This window comes from Podarcis filfolensis (genome assembly GCF_964270895.1).
Source record: "Podarcis filfolensis genome assembly, chromosome: 1".
Taxonomy (NCBI): Eukaryota; Metazoa; Chordata; class Lepidosauria; order Squamata; family Lacertidae; genus Podarcis; species Podarcis filfolensis.
The window spans coordinates 119,015,574-119,041,104 of NC_139604.1; the positions used below are offsets into that span (position 1 = coordinate 119,015,574).

The 25,531-nt window shown below is 43.5% G+C and overlaps 1 protein-coding gene across 1 annotated transcript; it reads right to left on the bottom strand.

Annotated features, from left to right (window-relative positions):
• Positions 1-938: 938 nt before the first annotated feature.
• On the bottom strand, positions 939-24,998 carry LOC310763650 (cholesterol 24-hydroxylase-like; the record flags this gene model as incomplete). The annotated part of the gene is made up of 15 exons (XM_083616175.1): positions 24,822-24,998; positions 21,058-21,135; positions 19,393-19,474; positions 16,463-16,536; positions 14,956-15,042; positions 14,122-14,260; positions 13,069-13,179; positions 12,465-12,621; positions 10,797-10,859; positions 9,912-9,984; positions 8,716-8,800; positions 7,002-7,112; positions 5,511-5,599; positions 3,230-3,296; positions 939-1,106 (listed from the first exon to the last, which is right to left on the bottom strand). Exons 1-15 carry the CDS (start codon positions 24,956-24,958, stop codon positions 939-941), a joined length of 1,521 nt encoding a protein of 506 aa, XP_083472301.1. The 5' UTR covers positions 24,959-24,998.
• Positions 24,999-25,531: the final 533 nt, after the last annotated feature.

A 25,531-nucleotide genomic window follows, 5' to 3' on the forward strand; every position in this document is an offset into this window, starting at 1 on the left:
GTTTTTGTATGATAACACGCTAGCGCCATCCCCTCAGAAGCATTCCTCATTTTCACGCAGGAGCGAATACTTCTGAAGTTGCCACCTTCTGCTTTTCACACAGTTGCTAAGCTTTGAAAAGTTTACAGCAGAAGGTGATCTGCGGCCAAAGGAAAGCCACCACTACCCATCAACTGAAAAAGTGCTCTCGGCTAATTTTATACGAATACAAAAAAGTGCAAAAATGACTAGGAAGCTGGCTGCAGCTTGTAAAGTGCTCTGCAATACAGTAGTTATTGTGGTGTCTTACACTGTTTTGTTAGAGTTTTAGAGATGAGGGGGTTCAAGCAGATCATTGGCATCTACAAAGCTTTGTGCTCTTGGCAAGCACCAGAGCAACTGATTGGCGGCACTCGCAAAGCCCCACACCTCTGATTTCAAACCATGTGAACCAATGATACTGCTTTACATAAAAGCATCTTGTGAATGACTGGAGGGCAGCCTGACCCACAGGGGTTGGGGGGATGTCTGTTCTCGATACGATACGATAATCTTTATTGTCATTGTCCCATACAGAACAACGGAATTGAAAAAATCTACATCAGACATTCAAAACCAACAAGCCTGCTATCCCAGCTATCCCAGCCTGTTTAGCCCCCTAAAAACTCTGATACCCCTTTTAAAAATACAATACAGTCCCATAGAGACTCCTTACACTGCGTTTAAAACCAAAATCGCATTTGGATAGAAACTGTTTCTCAGGTGGATAGTCCTAGTCTTAATAACCCTGTACCTTCTTCCAGAAGGCAGAAGCTGAAAGAGATCATTTCCGGGGTGCACACTATCCTGCACTATCTCTGCAGCTTTCTTATGACACCTGGAAGCTTAGATTTGATCCAAGGTGGGAAGAGTGCGCCCAATTATTCTCTCCATGTATAAAGTGCACTTTTAAACATGTTCTAATAAGTATTTCCATCCCCGCCCATCTGACGGCGTGGCTTCAGCCGACACACCACACCATCCGATGGCATCAGTGTTCCTGTGTCCTGAATCTTAAAGCTCTGAGGCGGGACCAGCTGGAATTCAAACCGCTGCAGGAACTTGGCCATCACCACTTTAGCCTCCATCTGTTATAAGCAAACAAAACCAAAATAGAATAGTGAGCTTGGTGTGTTTAATTTTATTGCATCTTCATCCTGTCCAAGTGACTCTGTGTGACCTTCATGGGGTCCCTTCACAAGCCCTTCTCCCCAGGTGGTCAATAAGGGAAGCTTATCAGCTAATACTGACTGCCACCACCTACTGAGAGAAGCAAGACTCCCCCCCGCCCCCCCTGCTCAAATTAGTGCTCAAATATAGCTATATATTCTCTGGACACACGGGGTAAGAGAACACTTGCCTTGGAATCCTCCTGGACCACAATACAGAGAGTTAAACCTGAAATCAGCATGCAACCGGCAGCCCCAATCCAGTACAGTGGTACCTTGGTTCTCAAATGCCTTGGTTCCCAAATGCCGAAAAGCCGGAAGTGTTCTGGTTTTCAAATGTTTTTGGGAAGCCGGGTATTGTTTCCGGGGCGCCTGCACCAATCAGAAGCTGCACCTTGGTTTTTGAACATTTTGGAAGTCAAATGGACTTCCAGAATGGATTAAGTTTGGTGCTTTTGTTTTTGAGGCTTTTTCGATTGATTTGTTTTTGTGACTGTGTGGAACCCAGTTCACCTACTGACTGATTGATTGTATGACTGCGGAAATGGATAAAAAGCGCCCCCCCTCCAATCCAAACAATAACTATCATCGGTGCAGGTAAGAAAAAAAAAATATTTCTATCATCTACAATACTGTCTTATTTATTTTATAGTACAGTACGTTGATTATTGCTTTCATTTTATGGATCAGTGGTCTCGTTAGTTAAATTCATGTTAAATTGCTGTTTTAGGGCTTGTCTGGAACAGATTAATCCATTTTGCATTACTTTCTATGGTAAAACGAACCTTGGTTTTGGAATGCTTTGGTTTTAGAATGGACTTCCAGAACGGATTAAGTTTGAGAACCAAGGTACTCTCTGCACTTCTGACAGGTGGGTGGGTACTTGTTGACCGTCTGATGTCATGTGATGCCTAACAATTCAACTTCAGAAAGGAAGGACCAGGAACACGCTCTAAGTACACTCTGAATTCTTTCTTTACAGTGCCAGCTGGATTCCTTAATACCTTATATCTCTTTCCCCATCTCTGAGATTTTCAGGACAGTCTCTGTTAGTGGTTTCCCATGGCTCAGATGCACAGCTTGTATCCAGTGTGCAGTCAGTGTTGTGGGCCCAATTCTGTGGCCCTGCATCCTAAGCTGAGATCAGACAAGCTTCCTCCTCCTTCAGCACTCAAGGAAGACCTTTTTTATTTTCAGTGGGTGTTTTAAGCAAGTTGTCCCATGTCGACTTACTGAATGTGTTTTTAACCTGTGATTTTTGTTTTGAACACTTGTGTTATTTTGATGGATTGATACTTTTATTGTTGGTAGTGGAAAACCACTTTGTGACCATTTGTGGTGAAAAGCAGTGTACAGTGGTACCTCGGGTTACAAACACCTTGGGTTACAAACACTTCGGGTTGCAGACTCCACTAACCCGGAAGTAGTACCTCGGGTTAAGAACTTTACCTCAGGATGAGAACAGAATTATGCAGCGGCAGCACGGTGGCAGCGGGAGGTCCCATTAGCTAAAGTGGTACCTCAGGTTAAGAATGGTTTCAGGTTAAGAACGGACCTCCAGAATGAATTAAGTTCGTAACCAGAGGTAAAGGTAAAGGGTCCCCTGACCATTGGATCCAGTCATGACTGACTCTGGGGTTGCGGCACTCATCTCGTTCTATGGGCCGAGGGAGCTGGCGTACAGCTTCCGGGTCATGTGGCCAGCATGACTAAGCCGCTTCTGGCGAAACAAGAGCAGCGCACGGAAACGCCGTTTACCTTCCCGCTGGAGCGGTACCTATTTATCTACTTGCACTTTGTCATGCTTTCGAACTGCTAGGTTGGCGGGAGCTGGGACTGAGCAACGGGAGCTCACTCCATCACAGGGATTCGAACCGCCAACCTTCTGATCGGCAAGTCCTAGGCTCTGTAGTTTAACCCACAGTGCCACCCACCTCCCGCAGCAGTAAGTAGGACTCCATAAAAGCAGAAGAGGAGGGGATGCAATTCAAGCAAAGGGATCTATCTTCTGCATCACTTGACCAGCGGACTGCTTTACTTACCAGTGCAAATATCTGCCCAATACAGGAACGAGGTCCCAGGGAAAATGGGAAATAGCAAAAGGACGGCCTAAACCACCACAAAAACAAGACAGACAAGAATAAGATGGTTTTGAAAACACCAGAAAGGCTTCCTTCTAAGCAACAGCATAGATTATAGCTGCTAATGAACATAGGAACACAGTAAGGTGCTTTATACAGAGTCAGATATTGGTTCATCTAGCTCAATATTGTCTACAATAGCTGACAGCAGATCTTCAGGGGTTCAGGCAGGGAGTATTTCCTAGCCCTACCTCGAAGTACTGAGGACTGAACCTGGGACCTTGCTTTATGACTGAACCTTCCCATTTAGGTGTTGTATTTAATAGCAGGTTGACAATAGTCATAGTCACTTCCTGAAAAGGATCTAGGAGTCTTGGTTGACCACAAACTTGACATGAGCCAACAGTGTGACGCGGCAGCTAAAAAAGCCAAGGCAATTCTGGGCTGCATCAATAGGAGTATAGCATCTAGATCAAGGGAAGTAATAGTGCCACTGTATTCTGCTCTGGTCAGACCTCACCTGGAGTACTGTGTCCAGTTCTGGGCACCACAGTTCAAGAAGGACACTGACAAACTGGAACGTGTCCAGAGGAGGGCAACCAAAATGGTCAAAGGCCTGGAAACGATGCCTTATGAGGAACGGCTAAGGGAGCTGGGCATGTTTAGCCTGGAGAAGAGGAGGTTAAGGGGTGATATGATAGCCATGTTCAAATATATAAAAGGATGTCACATAGAGGAGGGAGAAGGGTTGTTTTCTGCTGCTCCAGAGAAGCGGTCACGGAGCAATGGATCCAAACTACAAGAAAGAAGATTCCACCTAAACATTAGGAAGAACTTCCTGACAGTAAGAGCTGTTCGACAGTGGAATTTGCTGCCAAAGAGTGTGGTGGAGTCTCCTTCTTTGGAGGTCTTTAAGCAGAGGCTTGACAACCATATGTCAGGAGTGCTCTGATGGTGTTTCCTGCTTGGCAGGGGGTTGAACTCGATGGCCCTTGTGGTCTCTTCCATCTCTATGATTCTATGATTCTATTATCTCTGCTTACGCCCAAAAAAGCTCTGTCGATTAATTTCTACAGATCAAGCTGCTGTTAAAAAGCACAGAAAGAAGCCAAGCCTGTTTTTATCCCTGGTCACATAGCAACCCTAAATAACTGAAATAATTTTGTGAATGTTGCCATTTACTGGAAACTCTTAAGTTTTTATCACAAGTAAGGGAAAAGGTCTAAAAAGTCCGACACATGGCAGAAAATTTTATAGTCTGGTGGTACAGACGCAGGAGAATTTGATGTTTGCTTATTCGTTCCACGTGCCAAATGGAAATCAATCCAGCAAATACAATCAATATTCACGTTGCTGTTGTTTTCCGTCTGCAAGTGGTATGCAATCGATTATGATTGGTTCTCTGTGTGCATTGCATTTCCTTTGCACCAAAATGAATGGGATGGAATAACGTAATTAACAACGTGAAATCCCACCGCAGCAGACAGCGAGGTGAAAAATGTAAGTTTTTTAATCACATGACAAACTGCAGCAGACTGGAGACAGCACTGCACACAACTGTGGCGATCACACAGGGTCCCCGGACGTTTAACGGTCTCTTGATCCCTGTGCCACCACTGTGCTCGCTTCCCCGCTGCCACCAGCTGAGTCCAGACAGTTGTTAAACTTGAACCAAATAAACATGTTTATTTTATAAACATGAACAAGTTTATGGTTTCTCAGAAAATAATCCTGTCAGTATCTTAACTTTAGTTTCTGTACTGGCCTATACCTTCCTAATACCTTATGACTGATTATATCAACTGTTTGACTGACTCCTCTTAACAAATTCTCTCACTCTCTCACATCAGACTAGCCCAGCCCACAGACTTAACCTCTCCATCTCTTCTCTAACTCCAGACTGACTTCTCAACCACCCTAACTCTAACTCCTAACTCCTCCCCTTGGGTTCCCATTGGTTAGTCATTTTACACTTAGTTAACCCTTTCCTTCTGAACCCAGTATGATGTCACACACCTAGGCGGGCAAACTGCCACAACAATGAAGATGGGTTGCAATAGAAATGGATGCCTTCTTACACACCTACCCAGCAGACACTTCCAATACCTGTCCTAATGTCGTGTTCGGCGTTCAAAAAATTCTGATATTTTCTTCAATCCCTCTGAAAATCGTAAGAATTAGCAGTGTGTCTCAATGACAGTCACCACGTATTTTTGTTAGAAGAAATAACAAAGGGACTCACCTTGGCTGGTCTTTGCTAAATCGCTCAGGATCAAAGACCAGCGCATCCTTGAAAAACCTTTCCATACGTCCCATGACATAGGTGCTGAACTGCCAAGGAAACAGAGCAGTTTACATTTGTATATATGATTCTTCAAAAACATTGGTTATTCAAAGTTAGAGGCAAATGCATACAGTATTTTAATCAAGTCCTGGTTCCTTTCCCCGATTAGTCCTTCATAGAACATGCATCACCCTATTCTTAAAGGGCTCGAGGCAACTTACAGTAACTGTGAGCAAAGAAATATTAAAAGCATTTAATAATAACTATAAGTGATCACACTGAACACCCCCACTAAGTACACATTTCCTAGCATACAATGATCAGTTAGCGCCCACCCCCCTGCTTTTTAATATTTCATTGCTTCATTATAGCTTAACATCATTTTGTTAAAGTATTGCGTTATTTTAGACATTAAAAGCTGCTTTGAGTGGAAAATTTGCCTGGTAAAGTGGGGTACAAAACCAATCATTCTGTGATTAAAAGAAGAAGAATAATTCTGCAACAATCCAAAAACCCAATACTGCAACCTGTATCAATTATGAAATGAACATTGTAATCCTATATGCCATATGTAATCTCCTCTACTTGACAGGGTAGGCATGTATAGGATTGCGAGGTAAGTTAATTTGCATGTCACCCTGCATTTCACATAATTTACAGCTTGCACAATTTAATTCAGCTTCTGCTAGTCATTCTAAGGAGGAGATTTGCATAACTTTTTTAAAAAAACTTAGTCATGCATGGTAGACTGGTTTTTGGGTGTAAAAATGATGTCAGTGGGGGGAGCAGTGGAAACAGCTCCAAAAGCTTAAAATCGCTCGGGGGGGGAGGTTTCCCCCCCCCCAAAAAAGCTAAACAACTTTGTGGGTGTCAGGAATTTTACTTTTAGAAATATGGCAACCCTAATGCATGGCCCTATTCAGCCATTACTACTATTCATTACAGAGAGATGTAATCCCAGAGAGATGCAAGGAACCAAGAAATTACTCAGTACAGTCTTTGAGATATTACTATGTTTCTTGCCTAGGTTTGCCACAGTAAGGATAATAAACAACAACAACTTATTTATACTCTGCCCATCTGGTTGGGTTTCCCCAGCCACTCTGGGCTGCTTCCAACAAAATATTAAAAATACAACAAAACACCAGACATTAAAAACTTCCCTAAACAGGGCTGGCTTCAGATGTCTTCTAAAAGTCAGATAGTTGTTTATTTCCTTGACATCTGATGGGAGGGCGTTCCACAGGGCGGGCGCCAATACTGAGAAGGCCCTCTCCCCATTCACCATCCCCACCACAAGCCATGAGCAGATTCTGCTGCTTTCTCATCCTCTTAGAGAATCAGAGCACATACATTGCCCTGGACATAAAAGTCTGTTGCATCAGGGGAAGTTTGTTGTTGAATTCCAATGTGTTAGATAACAGCACATGGTGTTCAAACAAGACTCACCATTAAAGTGGTTTCTGCTGGAATTTTGATTCCTTCAATGACACATTCCTTTTCAGTCCAGCGGACAGTTGCTGGAGCTGGTGGATATAACCGCAGGGATTCTTTGAGAACCTAAGAGGGTAAAGGTAAAAAGAGCCATTTCCTTTCAACAACTAGCATGATTTGTTAAATGGAAGGGTTGGGTTTTCATCTGGAATTCTTCCCACAGAAAGTCAGTTCAGTCACAAGTTTATTGGGGCTACTTGAACTAATAACTTGTTTTCAGCCTTAATTCCCCTGTAAGTTTCCTACTTTGTATTTTTCTTGTGGAAGAGGGATAAAAAAAGAAATCTACAGCGCAAGGCTACACATGCCTACTCAGAAGTACGTCTCAATGAGCTGCTTTGCCAGCAATGGCAAACCATGGTTTAGTGTTAAGGGTTTAGGGAAAGGATTGCAGGGGGGCCCCCCAATCAAAACAATGTTCTCTGAGTGCTCGGAAAATGCAATGGTAACAGAATATAGAACAGGACAGTTTATAGAATTTGCAGTGGAACCTTGGTTCTCGAACAGCTTAGTTGATGAACCAATCAGCACTCGAACACCAAAAACCCGGAAGTAAATGTTCCGGTTTTCAAATGTTTTTTGGAAGCTGAACATCCGACGTGGCCTCTGCTTGTGTGCAGGAAGCTCCTGCAGCCAATCAGAAGCCACGCCTTGGTTTTCAAATGTTTCGAGAGTCAAACAGACTTCCAGAATGGATTATGTTCATGGACTACACAGAATTAGATAAGCTAACAGGAAGGATCCGAAACCAGCGGGACCAGAGGTTCACCGAAGACTGGACTAAATTTATGGAGTATTTGAAAAATATTTGTGATGATCAAATTACGTTTGTAGGTTTACAAGAAGTTCTGTGAGGAGTAACTTAAGAAATATTGTAAAAATGGAAAGGGGGAGATGATTTGTTAAGAAATATAAAGGCAATATTAAGTTAAGAATTGCAGGAGAAGTGATTAGGACGGAGGATTATCAGAGGTGTTGAAGGAAGTCCAAATAAGAATATGTATGTAAGAATTTGTGTGGTATGTCTTTTAAAAAAATTTGTACATTAAAATTAATAAAAATACTTAAAAAAACAAAAAACAGAATGGATTATGTTCAAGAAGCAAGGTACCACTGCATAAAGGAAGCACAACCGAATAAGATCTGTGCACAAGAAATGAGTAACAGAGGCATATTTATTCCACCATGCCCGAACGAAAGGATCACATAGTAATGTGATGTAAGGAAGAGATAGTTAATGCAGTGCCCTCCCACCATCCCTAGCCACTGGCTGGTGACCAGTAATCCAAAGCATCTGGAGAGTACCATCTTGGCTGCTCCTGCACTAAGGGATTTTCTACTGGTACTAGTTGAACTTCCCTACTGCTATAGGGATGGACCAGGAAGAATTAGAGTCATTGCATATCCAGTGTTTGAACAGTTAAAAAGGTATCACAGTATCACACTTATTCTTCTGGAGGCTGATGCAGCAGATAAGATTTCTCTGCACAATGAGAATTCCTTATGAGAAACTGAGAATTATTTTTTTCTCACAGTGTTAATATTACAGCTAAAGGGCTTTGAGATATTCTTTGCTCTAAAATGAGGCCTCAAGTTTCATCTTAAAACCAATGTCTTACTCTTAATGGCTGGGCAACTAGGATCTTTTCAGAGCATTCTCCAAGTGTACCTGTGATAAGTATTTAAGCTCTGCGAGATTTTCATAGGCAACATCTCTCTTCACCCCAACGACCTCGTCCACTTCAGCCTGAAGTCTTAAGAAGGAAATGCAGGAGAAATTTTACTCAAATGTCCGTGGATTGTTTATTATGCTAAAAGGCAGACATCTACCTTTGAAAGTATCCGCATTTACCATATTTTTCGCTCCATAAGACGCACCAGACCATAAGACGCACCTAGTTTTTGGAGGAGGAAAACAAGAAAAAAAATATTCTGAATCCCAGAACAGCCTTCATCCCGCTGCCCTGAAGAGGCTTCGCACAGCTAAGCCAAAAGCTAGAACAGCAAGAGGGATCGCTGCACAGCGATCCCTCTTGCTGTTCTGGCTTCTGGGATAGCTGCACAGCCTTCATTTGCTCCATAAGACGCACACACATTTCCCCTTACTTTTAAGGAGGGAAAAAGTGTGTCTTATAGAGCGAAAAATATGGTATCTTCCTAGGACTAAGCAGCACCATAATTCACTCACACAGTCAAAATGCATATTGGTTCGGTTCGTCCAGAGATAAGAAATAATTGCTCCCAAATCATAGCCAGTTTAGGTGCCCTGGGTGGTTACAATCCAGGACACAGTTCAACACATATAGAGAGAAGGGAGATGCAACCTGTATAATGGTTGGAGTGTTGGACTAAAACCTGGCAGACCAAGGTTCAAATCCTCACTCAGCCGTGAAGCTCACTAGGTGCTCATGGGCCAGTCACTCACTCTCAGCCTAGCTTACCTCACAGGGCTGTTGTGAAGATAAAATGGGGAGGTAGAGAACTCTGTGCACCACCTTGAGCTGCTTTTCCTTTCTCCAGTTTCTGGATACAGTGGTATCTCAGGTTAAGTACGTAATTCATTCCGGAGGTTCGTTCTTAACCTGAAGCACCACTTTAGCTAATGGCGCCTCCTGCTGCCACCGCGCTGCCAGAGCATGATTTCTGTTCTTATCCTGAAGCAAAGTTCTTAACCCGAGGTATTATTTCTGGGTTAGTGGAGTCTGTAACCTGAAGTGTATGTAACCTGAGGTACCACTGTATAACATTAGACATACACAGAGTGCATAAAATAACTCAACGGACCATCAATGGGTAGGAGGGACCTGCTAAAAAATAGAAACACAAATAAAGGAAGAATAAAAGGGAATGGCGAACTTCACCCACTTCTTCAATATGTCAGGTTGCCGTCCCAGTTCCAATATGGTAAAAGACAAGAAGTTGGCAGTGCTCTCGTGACCTGCAGGACAGGGAATCTAATTACTTTATTATTAGAATCTATTAAATTTCTTGATGCTTTTGAACTATGGTGCTGGAGGAGACTCTTGAGAGTCCCATGGACTGCAAGAAGATCAAACGTATCCATTCTTAAGGAAATCAGCCCTCAGTGCTCACTGGAAGGACAGATCGTGAAGCTGAGGCTGCAATACTTTGGCCACCTCATGAGAAGAGAAGACTCCCTGGAAAAGACCTTGATGTTGGGAAAGATAGAGGGCACAAGGAGAAGGGGACGACAGAGGACGAGATGGTTGGACAGTGTTCTCGAAGCTACAAACATGAGTCTGACCAAACTGCGGGAGGCAGTGGAAGACAGGAGGGCCTGGCGTGCTCTGGTCCATGGGCTCACGAAGAGTCGGACACGACTAAACAACTAAACAACAACAAATTAAATTTCTATACCATCTTTCATCTGAAGATCACAGGTTGGTTTACAACACAAAAATACATACCGTAATAACAAATAAAAACAATATCACCACTACCACTCAGTTTAAAAGGCCACAGATTGTTTACTTAGCCAAAGGCCTGGTTGAAGAGGGACATTTCCGCCTGGTGCCTGGAGATATATAATGAAGGCGCCAGTCGAACCTCCCTGGGAAGAGCATTCCACAAGCGGGGAGCCACCACAGAAAAGGCCTTGGTCTCATGTTGCCACCCTCCAGATCTCTCACATAGGAGGCCCATGAGGAAGGGCCTCAAATGATGATCGCAAGGTCTGGGTCAGTTCATAATTAAAGGATGGAAGGAAAAAAGGAATATAGATCTACCAACCTGCAATGAAGAAAGTGATGAAATTGTCCAGGAGAATTTCAGCATCGCAGTCCCCTTCCTCAGCTGTCAAGACAGGAAACCAAGAGTGAGGCTGACCTCCCTGCCCAAAAGGAAGCCTCCATGACAGATGGCCATCCAACCTCTGCTTAGAAACCCCCAAGGAGAGAGTCCACAACCTCCCAAGGGAGACTCTTCCACTGTCAAACAGCTCTTACTGTCAGAAAGCTCTTACTGTCCTAGTTGCCCTCCTCTGCACAAGTTCCAGCTTGTCATCATCCTTCTTAAATTGTGGCACCCAGAACTGGACACAGAATTCCAGGTGTGGTCTATCCAAGGCAGAATAGAGTGGTACTATTACTTCCCTTGATCTGGACTCTATACTTCTGTTGATGCAGCCTAAAATAGAATTCACTTTTTTTGCTGCTGCCTCACACTGTTGACTCATGTTCAGCTCATGGTCCATCAAGACCCCAAGATCCGTTCCATGTGTACTGCTAGTGAGCCAAGTGTTCTCCATCCTACATTTGGTCCTTTCAAATTCTATGATTCCTTCAAAAGGAGTCTCCAACCCACGCATCAGGGATGCGGGTGGCGCTGTGGGTTAAACCACAGAGCCTAGGACTTGCCGATCAGAAGGTCAGCGGTTTGAATCCCCACGACGGGGTGAGCTCCCGTTGCTCGGTCCCTGCTCCTGCCAACCTAGCAGTTCGAAAGCACATCAAAGGGCAAGTAGATAAATAGGTACCGCTGCGGTGGGAAGGTAAACGGCATTTCCATGTGCTGCTCTGGTTTGCCAGACGCATGACCCGGAAGCTGTACACCAGCTCCCTCGGCCAATAAAGCGAGATGAGCTCCGCAACCCCAGAGTCGGTCACAACTGGACCTAATGGTCAGGGGTCCCTTTACCTTTACCTTACCCACGCATCATACTCAATGTTGGGAGACTGTGGAACGAGAACTTAAAATTTACAGCGTGTACCATCTTAAAAGAAAATACAATGAAAATGATGTACCGACGGTACTTGACACCTGTGAAATTGGCAAAAATGTTTAGGATGAGTAGTAAATTATGCTGGAAGTGTAGAGATAAGGATGGTGACTTTTACCACATGTGGTGGTCATGTGAGAAAACAAAAGCATTTTGGGAAATGATTTACAATGAAGTGAAAAAGATGTTTAAATATACCTTTCCCAAAAAGCCAGAAGCTTTTTTGCTGGGCTTGATGGGAGAGGAAATTGAAAAAGTGGATCAAAGGTTATTTATGTTTGCCCAAAAATGGAAAGTACAAGAATTGCCATTCATGGAGGAGCGGCAGACGAAGATGTTGGAATATGCGGAACTAGCAAAACTGACCTGCAGGATCCGAAACCAGGAGGAAGCAAAATTCCAAAGAGATTGGAGTAAATTTATGGATTATATAAATAATAACTGTAGGAACCTGAAGACACTAGCAGGACTGAAATAAATCTTACGGCGTGGACTGGGAAAATAAGAAGAGACTGCGGGAAGTAGATTGAAAAAGGAAAACTGGTTGGAGGGAGCGAGGGAAGTTATGGCTCGGCAGAGCGGCAGATAAGGAAATGAGTGGACGATGGATGAAATTTATTGTATTTATTTGTGTAAACCAGAAAATTAATAAAAAGCATATTAAAAAAGAAGTCTCCTACCTGCACTCTTCAGTATCTGAGTCAGAATATCCAATGGAATCTCCTCCCCATTCTGGATGGCTTTGCGTCTCTGTTCAATACACTGGCTGCCAAAACGGCGCAGCAGTAGCAAGCTCTCCTGAACCTCTTTCACTTCTTTCCTGTACTTTGGCAGATACTGGACAGATAACAGATACTATCTTGAGGAGCAGAGCAGAGCAAAACCAAGAACATATTACTGGATGGCGTAGCTGTCAACAAAAGCCACCTGCTAAGACAGAAGATAGCTGTGGCCCATTGGCGGTTCATGATCCCTTAGACAAGCGTCCTTTCTGACTAGCAGGTGTTGAATGGTCCATTCCCACATATCAGAGATCGCTATGCAAAATCTACGCGGGTCCTAAAGTTGTACAAGACAGTCTGGAAACAGGTAGGAAGAACAGGGCAAGCCCAAGCAAAAATGTTCAAGGCATATCTAGTGGCGCAGGAATGCTGGGGTGCAAAAGAACTAAGTTATAACATCACTTGCCAGTTTCCCAAAAGGATTTGTCTTGGAATAAGCTTTACAAGCAATAATGTATGCTTCAGAGAGGGTCAGAGTTCCACGAGAAATGCCTGCACTGACCTTAAATAATGGATTGCGTGACTGACCCAGTCCTTTCATGATCATGGACATCGCATGCGGAAAAGGCGTGCTCTCATCATGCAGGGTGTTCAGTTCAAGGTCAAAGGCTACCTGATAATGTGAAGAAAGGGGATCTAAAACATCTTTGCATTCTGCCATCCTCCTTTGCAATTCAAGCTTGATCTCTGTTTCTCAAGCCTTTTAAACACCAAAGAGGAGGAAATGTTTCGGTACATTATACCTGTGGGGTTCAGCTTTGTTCACAAAAGAGTTACAGGAACATTAAAAAGCCCTTGGCTTCTTGGTCAGAAACACAACAGGCTGTGTATGTGTGTATACATTTTGTTATATACAGTAGTACCTCAGGTTACATACGCTTCAGGTTACATACGCTTCAGGTTACAAACTCCGCTAACCCAGAAATAGTGCTTCAGGTTAAGAACTTTGCTTCAGGATGAGAACAGAAATCTTGCTCCAGCGGCACAGCGGCAGCAGGAGGCCTCATTAGCTAAAGTGGTGCTTCAGGTTAAGAACAGTTTCAGGTTAAGTACGGACCTCCGGAACGAATTAAGTACTTAACCCGAGGTACTACTGTATTTACTTAACATATATATAGCCTGCCTTTCACCTGAAGGTCCTGGCACAGAAATATACAAAAATGAAACCAAAATTAAACACTATTAAAGCCAGCCAACGTGAATTCCATACAATTAAAACAGCAGCAGCAATTAAAGAAATAGTTACAACACATTGTTATTATTCTGATGTCAGCTTTGCATGTCTTATGAAGCTGGGTGAAAGTTGAGCTGGTGAATTGCAGCATTCCTCTGGATACTTGGCAGAAATTATTTATTTGTGCTGTGGCTCTATTCAACAGACATGCAATGTAAGATTTCCTTTCCCTATGTGTTAGCCCAAAAGGGTGAGGGCTTCCCAACACCCTTTTCTCCCATCTTAAACTTCTCCTTTGTGCTGCCCTTTGACTCAATTTGACTCAGAATGAGAGGCATCCCCTGCTCCTTAATGGAAACAGGAAATTCATCCGGCGAGTACCTTTGCAATGATGTCCAGCGTCAGGCGTTTCAGCAGGCTCATCACATCCACTGCAGTTTCTCCATCGGCTTTTTCATCCAGCACCCTCATAAGCTCTTCTGTTTGCTCGTTAAAGGGCCCCATCAAGCCCATCAGGTAACTGTAAAATTAATAAAAGCAAGCAAAGGCAGGACTTTGCGGTCAAACTGGAAGCTGTCTAAGGTGTGGAAATGAATATAAGAGCTAACTGGATCAGGCCCATGGCCCATGCAGTACAGCATTCCGTTCTCACAGTGGCCAAGCAAGCAAGACCCAAGCACAAGGTGATTCTCGCCTTCTGTGGCTTCCAGCAACACACAGAGAATTATTTCTGCCTCCAATATGGAGGTGAAACACAGCACAGCTACTTGGACTATAGCTTAGCATGAACATGCTGGTTCTCAAGACGGGAGATTGTGGCTACTTTGCTCCTCTACACATCTGGTCCTCCTGCTGCTGTGAGCTAAGCTGTGGTTTGTCTTAGTATATTGTCCAAACCCACACTCATGATTTGTCTTGCGCCAAACTGCAACCAAGGTTTGTCCTATGGTTTGTCTGGAGGGAGACAAACCATGAATCCTGGTTCAGACAACCTGCTAACCCAAATCATGGATTAGCTCACAGCAGCAACAAGAGGAGAAGTAAAACAGTCATGATTGCCTCTCCAGAAGCCTGCACATTCATACATTCATGCTGTTTGGGTTAGTGCTATCTGCCAATTGAGCCATAAGCTCATTTAGAGATAGGTGGTTAGGTTATTAACATGAACCGAAATGCGCAGCATCACTTAAGAAAAGACATTCAGTTAATATCTACTTGCGACTGAAGGCCGGGTCCATAATTTTCCGCTGCTTGTGCCAGTGGTCATAATCACAATCAGTCACCAAGCCATTTCCTAAAAATCTGAAAAACGATGGAGAATTTTTATTACTATTTCCGGACCAGTTTTGAAATCATGTTCTGAACCACTGTAATAATGGAATACTGAATGGTATAGTTTATGTAAAATATGCAGGGATTTAAGTTATGCAAAATGAACCATGGAAAGAGAAGAAGGGAAATCACTGGTATTTTAAGATTGTTTAAATGAATATTCTAAAATGTAAAACAGAAAATTTCATTACAGGAGGGAGAAAACCCAAAATGCATAATAAAAGCAAGCACAAAAACATAACAATACCCCCCCAGCAACACATTTAAAAGGGTATTGGATGTTAATCAGCCCAAGACTGAGTTGAAGAAGAACTGACCTCTTCTCTGATTGACAGGGCTTCCAGAACTCCCTCCAGTGTCAGTTCCAGAAAGTGGCAATAGGATATTCTTGGGTCAATACCTTAGACTTTTGAGTTTATCTTGTCTCCTATGCTGCTCCAATATCTGTATGGAACCGCTTAGAAATGCCATCTGGCACTTGGGGGTCTGTTGTCACCAATTCATAGCTTCGACACCTCGATTGCACAGCATTTCCTGCACTTTTTATTTATTTATTTAAAAAAATGTGTATACTGCCCACTCATAGAAAATATCAAGGTGGTGTACAAAATAATCATTTAAAATGACAGGCTCATCTTGGGGGGGGGGGAATGAGAGCTGAATAGACCTGTCCACATAAAGTAGGTCTCCCAAGAGTTAGCTGTAAGGATGACTGCCAAATCTCTGCTGTGAGGGTGGTCCATAGCCTGGGACTAAAAGGTAAAGGTAAAGGTACCCCTGACCATTAGGTCCAGTCGTGACCGACTCTGGGGTTGCGGCGCTCATCTCGCTTTATTGGCCGAGGGAGCCGGCGTACAGCTTCCGGGTCATGTGGCCAGCATGACTAAGCAGCTTCTGGAGAACCAAAGCAGCGCATAGAAACGCCGTTTACCTTCCCACCGGAGCGGTACCTATTTATCTACTTGCACTTTGACTTGCTTTTGAACTGCTAGGTTGGCAGGAGCAAGGACCGAGCAACGGGAGCTCACCCCGTCACGGGGATTCGAACCGCCAACCTTCTGATCGGCAAGTCCTAGGTTCTGTGGTTTAACCCACAGCGCCATCCAATACTGAACTTCCAGCTGAAGCCAGTCAGCGCTCTGTTAAGATGGGGGGACAATGAACAGTGCTCCTCAGGATATTCTCAGTGACTGGGTTGGGATATAAGGGCTCAGGCGGTCCTTAAGGAATCCTGAACCCAAGTTATTCAGTGCTATCCATTTCTGCATATAACAGAGCCTGAAGAAATTCACCTGCCTGGTGGCATTAACAATCACAACCTTTTTCTGAATCAATAGAATTTTCTCATCCCACACGCCACGTACATCTTAGCTATGTACATCTTACCTACCGTACACCGCATAAATTAAAAAAAAGTCCATATGAAACTGGATCCTTTGGGTATTGTGGTAACATCAGGAACTCCTAAAATTAAATCATTTGGTCAGTCCGTATTCACATATACTGTATTTTTCCATGTATAACACGCCCCCCCCCATGTATAAGATGCCCCCTATTTTGGGGGACTCAAAATTAAGAAAATGCACTATGCACTATCCGTATATAAGACGACCCCTTATTTTAAACTTCAAAAAATTAGGAAAAAATATAGTCTTACACAAGGAAAATATGGTAATTCATGTGGTCACAATGAATACTTTCCGCTAAAATTGTGAAGAGGGAATAAGATATACAGGGCTCCCTCCATCCCACCAGTGTTTAGAGTGTGGGATTTGGGGTATTTAAATTTGGGGCGGGCTGGGAGGTCTTCACCTTTCTGCCTTGAGAAGGTTCAATGTGTTCACCCAATAAGTGGTGTCAGAGTATTTCCCCAAAAAAGTTTAAAATGCCTTTTTGTAAGACACATTCTGTAGGTCCGCAGAGAATCAACAAATGCTGATTCAGAGAAACCTCAGATATGTATAACTGGGTGTGGGGAAAATTGTGGAAAGTTGATATAAAATTCACAGATTGCATACTATTAAGAGAGAATTACATGAAAATGATGTATAGATGGTATGTCACACCAGTAAAAATGGCAAAGATGTTTAGGAAAGAAAATAACAGATGTTGGAGATGTAAGGAAAAGGAAGGAACATTTTATCATATGTGGTGGGAATGCAAAAACATTGAAATATTGGGAAATGATCTATAATGAAAAAAATGTTTAAAATGAATTTTGTTAAACACCCTGAAGTCTTTTTGTTAGGTATCTCAAATCAAGAGCTACCAAAAGAAAAATGGACATTATTTATGTATGCTACAACAGCGGCAAGAATCTTGATTGCACAATATTGGAAGACGGAAGAAATACCATCAAAGAAAAGCTGATGAACTACGCAGAATTGGCTAAGCTAACAGATAAACTACGAGAGAAGGACAAAAAGGACTTCAAAAGAGTCTGGGAACCATTTACAGTTTATCTGCAGAAACAACAGAACGGACTGGATTCACTGGCAGGATTTGATTAAACTTTCACAATTTCATTTGAGTAACAGATATTTCAGAGAAATGATAAGGGGTTTTATTTTTGTGTAGGAAAATCAGGATACAATAAATAAAACTAAATAACTCAGCAGAGGGGGAGTTGAGGGAAGTCCAGAGGAGGGGAGGGAGAATAATTGTAAATAACATGATGAATGAGATTTGTATCATTAATTGTTATAAAATTCAAAAAATATTCCAAAAAAGAAGAAGATATGTTTAACTGGGTGTGAGGCTGGCACTCAGACAAGATGGACTTAGCAGGAAAGTTTGTTATTAGAACGTCAAAGGGAAACCTACAGTTTACCCAGTAGTGGGTCCACTGTACAGGCAAAAACGTACCTCTTTAACCAGGCCTTTGTCTGACTGACATTCAATGCCCTTTTAAAATGTGGGGTTGGGGGGATTATTGGGCTGCTCTTGTTTTTATTTTGATGATGTATTGCAGGCATAGGCAAACTCTGGCCCTCCAGATGTTTGGGACTACAATTCCCATCATCCCATAAATAAATTATTATTATTATTATTATTATTAATTATTATCTCTGACCACTGGTCCTGTTAGCTAGGGATGATGGGAATTGTAGTCCCAAACATCTGGAGGACCAGAGTTTGTCCATGCCTGAAGTATTGTGTTTTTATATCGTGATTTTATCCTGTGAACCTCCCTGAGACCTGCGGGTATATGGCAGGATACAAATTTAATTATTATTAATAATAATAATTCTAAACATGTTTAATTGGTATTGAACTCAGGGAACTTTACTTCCAAAAAAGTGCACTGAGGAGCACAGCAATCACCGAGTAAAAATTTATGATTGCTTTTCATGGCAAATTTGAAAGCACCACAAGGCAATTCCTGTGAATTGAACTTTTTGTTATTGGTCTATTTATGAACGCAGGCTCTCTGAATGAATTATATCCCTCATATCCATCTCCTTCCCTTTCCTTAGTAATTCTAATTCCTGCACCCCTGCTATATTTAATCCAAATGTACGGATCTCTTCTACTGGGAAAACAAATGGTTTGAACCATAGGGATTAAATCAGAGATGCTGGGAAGTGTGTGATTCAGCAGTCTTCCTGAGCTACTTGTAATGTGGTGAAGTTGGAGGGTGGGGGTGGGGATAATTTAGTCCTCTAATAGACCACTTAAAGGTAAAGGGACCACTGACCATTAGGTCCAGTCGAACGACTCTGAGGTTGTGGCGTTCACCTCGCTTTACTGGCCGAGGGATAGTATAGCTTCCAGGTCATGCAGCCAGCATGACTAAGCCGCTTCTGGTGAACCAGAGCAGCGCACGGAAACGCCGTTCACCTTCCCACTGGAGCGGTACCTATTTCTCTACCGGTACTTGCACTTTGATGTGCTTTCGAACTACTAGGTTGGCAGGAGCTGGGACCGAGAAACGGGAGCTCACCCCGTCACGGGGATTCGAACTGCCGACCTTCTGACTGGCAAGCCCTAGGCTCTGTGGTTTAGACCACAGTGCCACCCATGTCAATAGACCACTTACTATATATTTTAAAATGTACTCAAGTGGTTTGTAATAAGGTGTCAAAGACTCTAAAACAACAAAGAGTCAAGATCTCTATCAGTCATGGCTTCTCCCAAAGAATCCTGGGAGTTGTAGTTTGATCAATGTGCTGGGAGTTGTTAGGAGTTACCTACTGTCTTCACAAAGCTACAACTCCTAGAGTTCCCTGGAAGAGGGAATGATGCATAATACACTAAATACTGGAATTCTGAAAAATCACTTCCATTTTCATGCTCAGAGGGGGAAACCGCAAAATATACCTTTACTCCTTCAGGACTTAATACCAATACCATGACTCTGTGAAAGGCATTAAAACGCAAGATGGGTCCATATTCATTAGCCCTGTGAAGGAAGATATTTGAACAGTAGTAAAAAGTGACCATACGATCAAGTTAATGACCATATTTATCTATCAAACAAGGTGTAAGAAATGCTGCTGCCATACTAAGCACATACAGTCATACCTCGGCTTAAATACGCTTCAGGTTGAGCGTTTTCAGGTTGCGTTCCGCGGCGACCCGGAAGTAACAGAACGGGTTACCTCCGGGTTTCACCGCTCGCGCAGACGCTCAAAATTACGTCATGCAAATGCTCAGAAGTGGTGAATCGCAACCCGCACACGTGCAGACGCGGATTGCGTTCTGCTCAGGATGCGAATGGGGCTCCAGAACAGATCCCGTTCACATCCAGAGGTACCACTGCACTAGAACAAGAGACATCGTATTTTTCTTTCTTTCTAAGGTCATTGCTGTGTAAAGACTTGAAAGGAAATTCCTGAACATGGGCTCGCTTAAAAAAAAAAAGCTGTATCTTTAGTGTCAGGGATATGAGAATATGTTCCCCAGCATATAGGGACAGCTGGAGTATATATAAGATATTCAAGAGAGAGATGAACTGACCATAGTACTCCATTGCTCCTGTAACTTCCAGATGGGATGACTGCAATGTATTCTACAGGGAGATTCCCTTGAAGATGACTCAGAACCTTCAACTGGTCCAAAACACAGCGGCCAGATTATTTGCTGGGGTTTCCTTTAGAAGCCCTGTTCTAAAACAGCTGCATTGGCTGCTGGTTCCTTTATGAGCCCAACATCTGCTCACACTAGCCTTTAAAGCCCTAAATGACTTGTGCCTCAAATAACTGACAGACTGCCCCCTACACACCCCTTGAGGTGTTATGTTCAGCAGTGGAAATTCCACCTCCCTCAGAAATTCAGAGGTGGCGGCGGCCCCAAAGAAGGCATTCCCTGTCGCAGATATTAAATATTGCGCAGTCTGAAGCGACTGGAAGCATAAGAACCGACTCCTTTGGAAATGAAACCTTGCTGAGGCCCACGGAAATATTATTCAAACTTTTACTGACAAAACTTTATTTACAACAGAATTAAAACATCAAAAACATACATACAATGTCTTGTGCTGTGCAGCACAGGCTTGGCACCTTACAAAATATGTAATGTTAAGCAATATTATCACTTGCCAGGGTCAGAGAGGGACTAACAGCCACCACCCTTTCAAGATGGCAAATTTGCAACTCAGTAGCTTCATCACATGATCAAAGGTTCACTCTCAGCACCCAGGCAAACAAAGCAAATTTCTGCATTGGCTAATCAGCTTTCAACACTACAAACACAAAATTAGATCACACCCAAGTACCGGTATCTGCTTCTTCAGCGAGGCTAACATTTGGAGTTTTCACACTTCTTCTGAACCATTCTACCGAATGAGAACTAGTTATCGTATTATTTTATTATTGACAAAGTATGTACAATTAGTAGGTGCCACACAAAATTTCAAAAAGAACAGCTTCTGTCTGCAGACATGCATTTAAAGATTTTTAAAAAAACAAGACACCATATAGACTGCTGGCAATGCAATTCATTATCTCAAATTTTAAACTATTTGATTATTATTTTTTTACATACCATTGCAAGAAGAGCTGATGAGGACATTCATTATTTTTCAGCATTCCCCATAGTATTGGCAGGTGGCCTAAGAAAAAGCTGCAAAAAAATGGTAAAGGCAGAATTTAAGGCATGTAAGGCACACACATACATGGAAGATGCAGTCAGGTGAAAAGGAGGACATGGATCCTGCCCCTTTAATCATTGTCAAGGCTGGCTCCACTGCCGGCAAGATGATGATGATGATGATATATTATTATTATTATTATTATTATTATTATTATTATTATTATTATTTATACCCCGCCCATCTGCCTGAGTTTCCCCAGCCACTCTGGGTGGCTCACAATCGAGTGTTAAAGTTAAATATTTAATATTTAAAACTTCCCTAAACAGGGCTGCCTTCAGATGTCTTTTAAAGATAAGATAGCTGCTTATTTCCTTGACATCTGATGGGAGGGCGTTCCACAGGACGGGCGTCACTACCGAGAAGGCCCTCTGTCTGGTTCCCTGTAAACTCACTTCTCGCAATGAGGGAACCGCCAGAAGGCCCTCGGAGCTGGATCTCAGTGTCCGGGCTGAACGATGGGGGTGGAGACGCTCCTTCAGGGATACTGGACCAAGGCCGTCTAGGGCTTTAAAGGTCACCACCAACACTTTGAATTGTGCTCGGAAACGTACTGGGAGCCAATGCAGATCTCTCAGGACCGGTGTTATGTGGTCCCGGCGGCCACTCCCAGTCACCAGTCTAGCTGCTGCATTCTGAATTAATTGCAGTTTCCCGGTCACCTTCAAAGGTAGCCCCACGTAGAGCGCATTGCAGTAGCCCAAGCGGGAGATAACCAGAGCATGCACCACTCTGGCGAGACAGTCCGCGAGCAGGTAGGGTCTCAGCCTGTGTACCAGGTGGAGCTGGTAGACAGCTGCCCTGGATACAGAATTGACCTGGGCCTCCATGGACAGCTGTGAGTCCAAAATGACTCCCAGGCTGCGCACCTGGTCCTTCAGGGACACAGTTACCCCATTCAGGACCAGGGAGTTGGAGTAGGGCAGAGCTGTGTGATTTGACATTAAAAAAAAGGTAAAGGACCCCGACAATTAAATCTAGTCGTGAACGACTCTGGGGTTGCGGCGCTCATCTCACTTTACTGGCCGAGGGAGTCGACGTTTGTCCACAGACAGTTTTTCCGGGTCATGTGGACTAAGTGACTAAGTCACTTCTGGCGAAACCAGAGCAGTGCACGGATGCGCCGTTTACCTTCGCGCCGGAGTGGTACCTATTTATCTACTTGCACTTGGACGTGCTTTCAAACTGCTAGGTTGGCGTGATTTGACATACAATACACAAATTCTATCACCAGCGAATGACTCCTCTCCAGATTTACACACAGTCTTGCTAATTTTATGGGTGGAATGAGAACAGTACATAGCCTATGGCAGTTCCTCCTGCCCCCCAATTATCTGCCAGCTGAACAGGGCAAACTTGTGGATCCCGTCTTGCAGAACAGGTATATGTCTGGAAAATTCCAGCGTGTTAAGAACCACTTACAACATCAAGAAGAGTACATCAGAAGAGTACCCAGCTGTTGGACTTGACTTGGATGGAGCTGCCTGTGGAAATCCCTTGCTCCCCCTGCCCAGACCACACCTAGACCTTTCCTTCTCTCAAATACTGGGGTTACACAGGAATTCTTCTTGCGGCAGCAAATTATTCCAAAGGGAGGGTAAAACACCAAGAGATGAGTAGGGGGGAAAATGAGAATGTTGGCCTTGCCTCCTATCTCAGGTTCCGAACATTCTAAAACTTTAAAAATAAAAAAAATGGAAGCTGGGAATCGGGGAATTATGGTTCAACCCAGGGGCACCAAAGGAGGTGCCAAGCTTGGCAGTCCCTGATTTATCACATCATTCTATGTCCCTTTAAATGTGTTTGTGGGAGGAGGGTTATTGGTTTGCTTTTTATTTTTAATGTGCATTTCATGTTCTCGTTTTGTATTTTTATGTTGTGATCTTCAGATGAAGGGCGCTATACCAATTTAATAAATAATAACAGCAATAGTAGTAATATCCCAAGGAGCTCAAGATGGTGCTGCATGTTTTCTCTCTTCTCCATTTTAGCCTCACGGCAACCCACAGATGAAGGTTAGGCTGAGAGAGTGTGTGACTTGCCCAGTTCCATCTAGAGAGCTTCAGTCTAATACTCTAACCACTGCACCACACTGCCCAAGAAACAAAAGACAGTTGCCAACTGTGGTGTCTATGCTCATTCTAACCCAGCTCTTGCTTCTTATGTAAGGTTTAAAAACTACCGTATTTTTTGCTCTATAAGACAAACCAGATCACAAGCCGCACCTAGTTTTTGGAGGAGGAAAACAAAAAAAAATAAATTCTGAATCTCAGAAGCCAGAACAGCAAGAGGGATCGCTGCGCAGTGAAAGCAGCAATCCCTCTTGCTGTTCTGGCTTCTGGGATAGCTACGCAGCTTGCATTCGCTCCGTAAGATGCACACACGTAAGATTTCCCCTTATTTTTTAGGAGGGAAAAAGTGAGTCTTATAGAGCAAAAAATATGGTATCTTGAGTTCTTATTAATATCTAGAAGCATGGGTCTAACTGCAAGGGGTATTGAACTGCACACAAAGCTTCTTTGTGAAATTGCCTGGACTTCCACAAGCTGGGAAGGAATCTGAGGGGGTGCAATTTTTGTTTTTCGGCATTCTGCAGGGTGTTTTGCTTTGGGGGTGGGTGGGTTTTGGCTTCAAGTCTAGGCCAGCCTTGGCCCCACCTGTTACCTGGTACATCAACAGTGGACTGCATTGCAAGATTGCCATAAACTCCTCTCTGCTGCAGTGTGGTCCCCTCCACAGTAGACTGTACTTGTATGGGGGAGGGGATTTAAAACATTATTTAAAGCTCCACATTGTTCATGCAATAAGATCTGAATCTGAAACAGCAGGAGTCTCTCTGGAATACTACCAGACTGCAACTAATTTCCGACACGATTCAAACACATACTAACAAATGCAAGTTCCACAATTCCAGCTGATCTGCTGCGGCGGGGTAGCAAACAAACAAACCGGACTTTTTTTTTAAATGTTCCTCGGAATTTATTTGCCCAAAGTTTGCAAAAAGCTTGGACGACACCTGCTATGTATTGAGTATCCACTGCAAACTGTACGCGGGGAGGTTGTAGATGTTGCAAACAATCCGGTCCATTTCCCCCATGGCCTTCCTTATCGATGAAAAAAACCGGGGGGGGGTCTGATTTGGGGAGGGGGTTCTTTGAGCAAGTAGAATACCAAACCGACTTCAACTGTGCGACATGAATTTGCTCCAGCCTGCCTGGATCTTGCCAAAAGCAAAGAAGCCAAAGGAAAATGAACTGGATAGCGCGTGACCAAGATGCATCATAAACAGGTTGCTTGGAAGGAGTGGGGGAGTGGGGGAGGTTGAACCTCCAAATCCTAAACCCGCCATTTACGCAGGAGTAAACCCCATTGAAGTTTGCTTACTTTTGAGCAAACATAGGCATGCGCGGAAAGTCCCCTGGAACATAGCAGGGGGCTTCTTTCTGCGTAAAAACGCACGGATTGTACTGGGAAGAAACTACCCTCGGAAGCTTACTACCCTCCAGATATTTGGGGCTAAAAGTCACATTAACCCCAGCCAGCATCGGGGGTGGGGGGTGGGGGGTGGGATCCAGGCCGCTGACTGCTGCTCTGTAGTTTATCCTGCTTCCCTGGATAGAATCGGGAAAGGAAACTTGTCGACGCTCCCGCTTCTTACCTCGCCCTCGGGGCGCTGGGGATGTAATCGTATTTCATATGAATAGATTTTAGGTAGCAGCAGTAGAGGCCAAACGCCAGGAGGGACACGGCCAGCAAGAGGCGCAGCAAGCCCCAGATCACCTCCAGCACCTCCATGGCGGCGGAGAGCTCAGCTGCGGCAGGAGCGAAGCCAACGTCCGCCTCTGTCAGGCAAAAAAAGGCTTTTAGACTGGGAGGAGCCAGCGCGCAAAAGGCCTTTCCCTTTAAAGATACAGCCCGCGCGCAATTGCTAACTCAGCTGGAGAGGCACTTTTCCAAGGATCCATAACGGTTTCCCCTAGGAAAGAAATAAAAACCCGGTCAGTTTTGTGCAAGTGGTGCTCACATCGGACTGAACTGGGACTGAGAATAATAATAATAATAATAATAATAATAATAATAATAATAATTTATACCCCGCCCATCTGGGCGGCTTCCAACAGAATATTAAAATAACAATAATCTATTAAACATTAAAATCTTCCCTAAACAGGGCTGCCTTCAGATGTCTTCTAAAAGTCTGGTACCCACCCTGGAAGAGTGGCAGATGAAGCTGATGGAATATATGGAATTAGCGGAAATGACTGGCAGAATCCGAGACCTGGGAGAAGAGTTGGTGGAAGAAGACTGGAAGAAATTTAAAGACTATCTTCAGAAATACTATAAAATTAATGAATGTTGAAAATATGC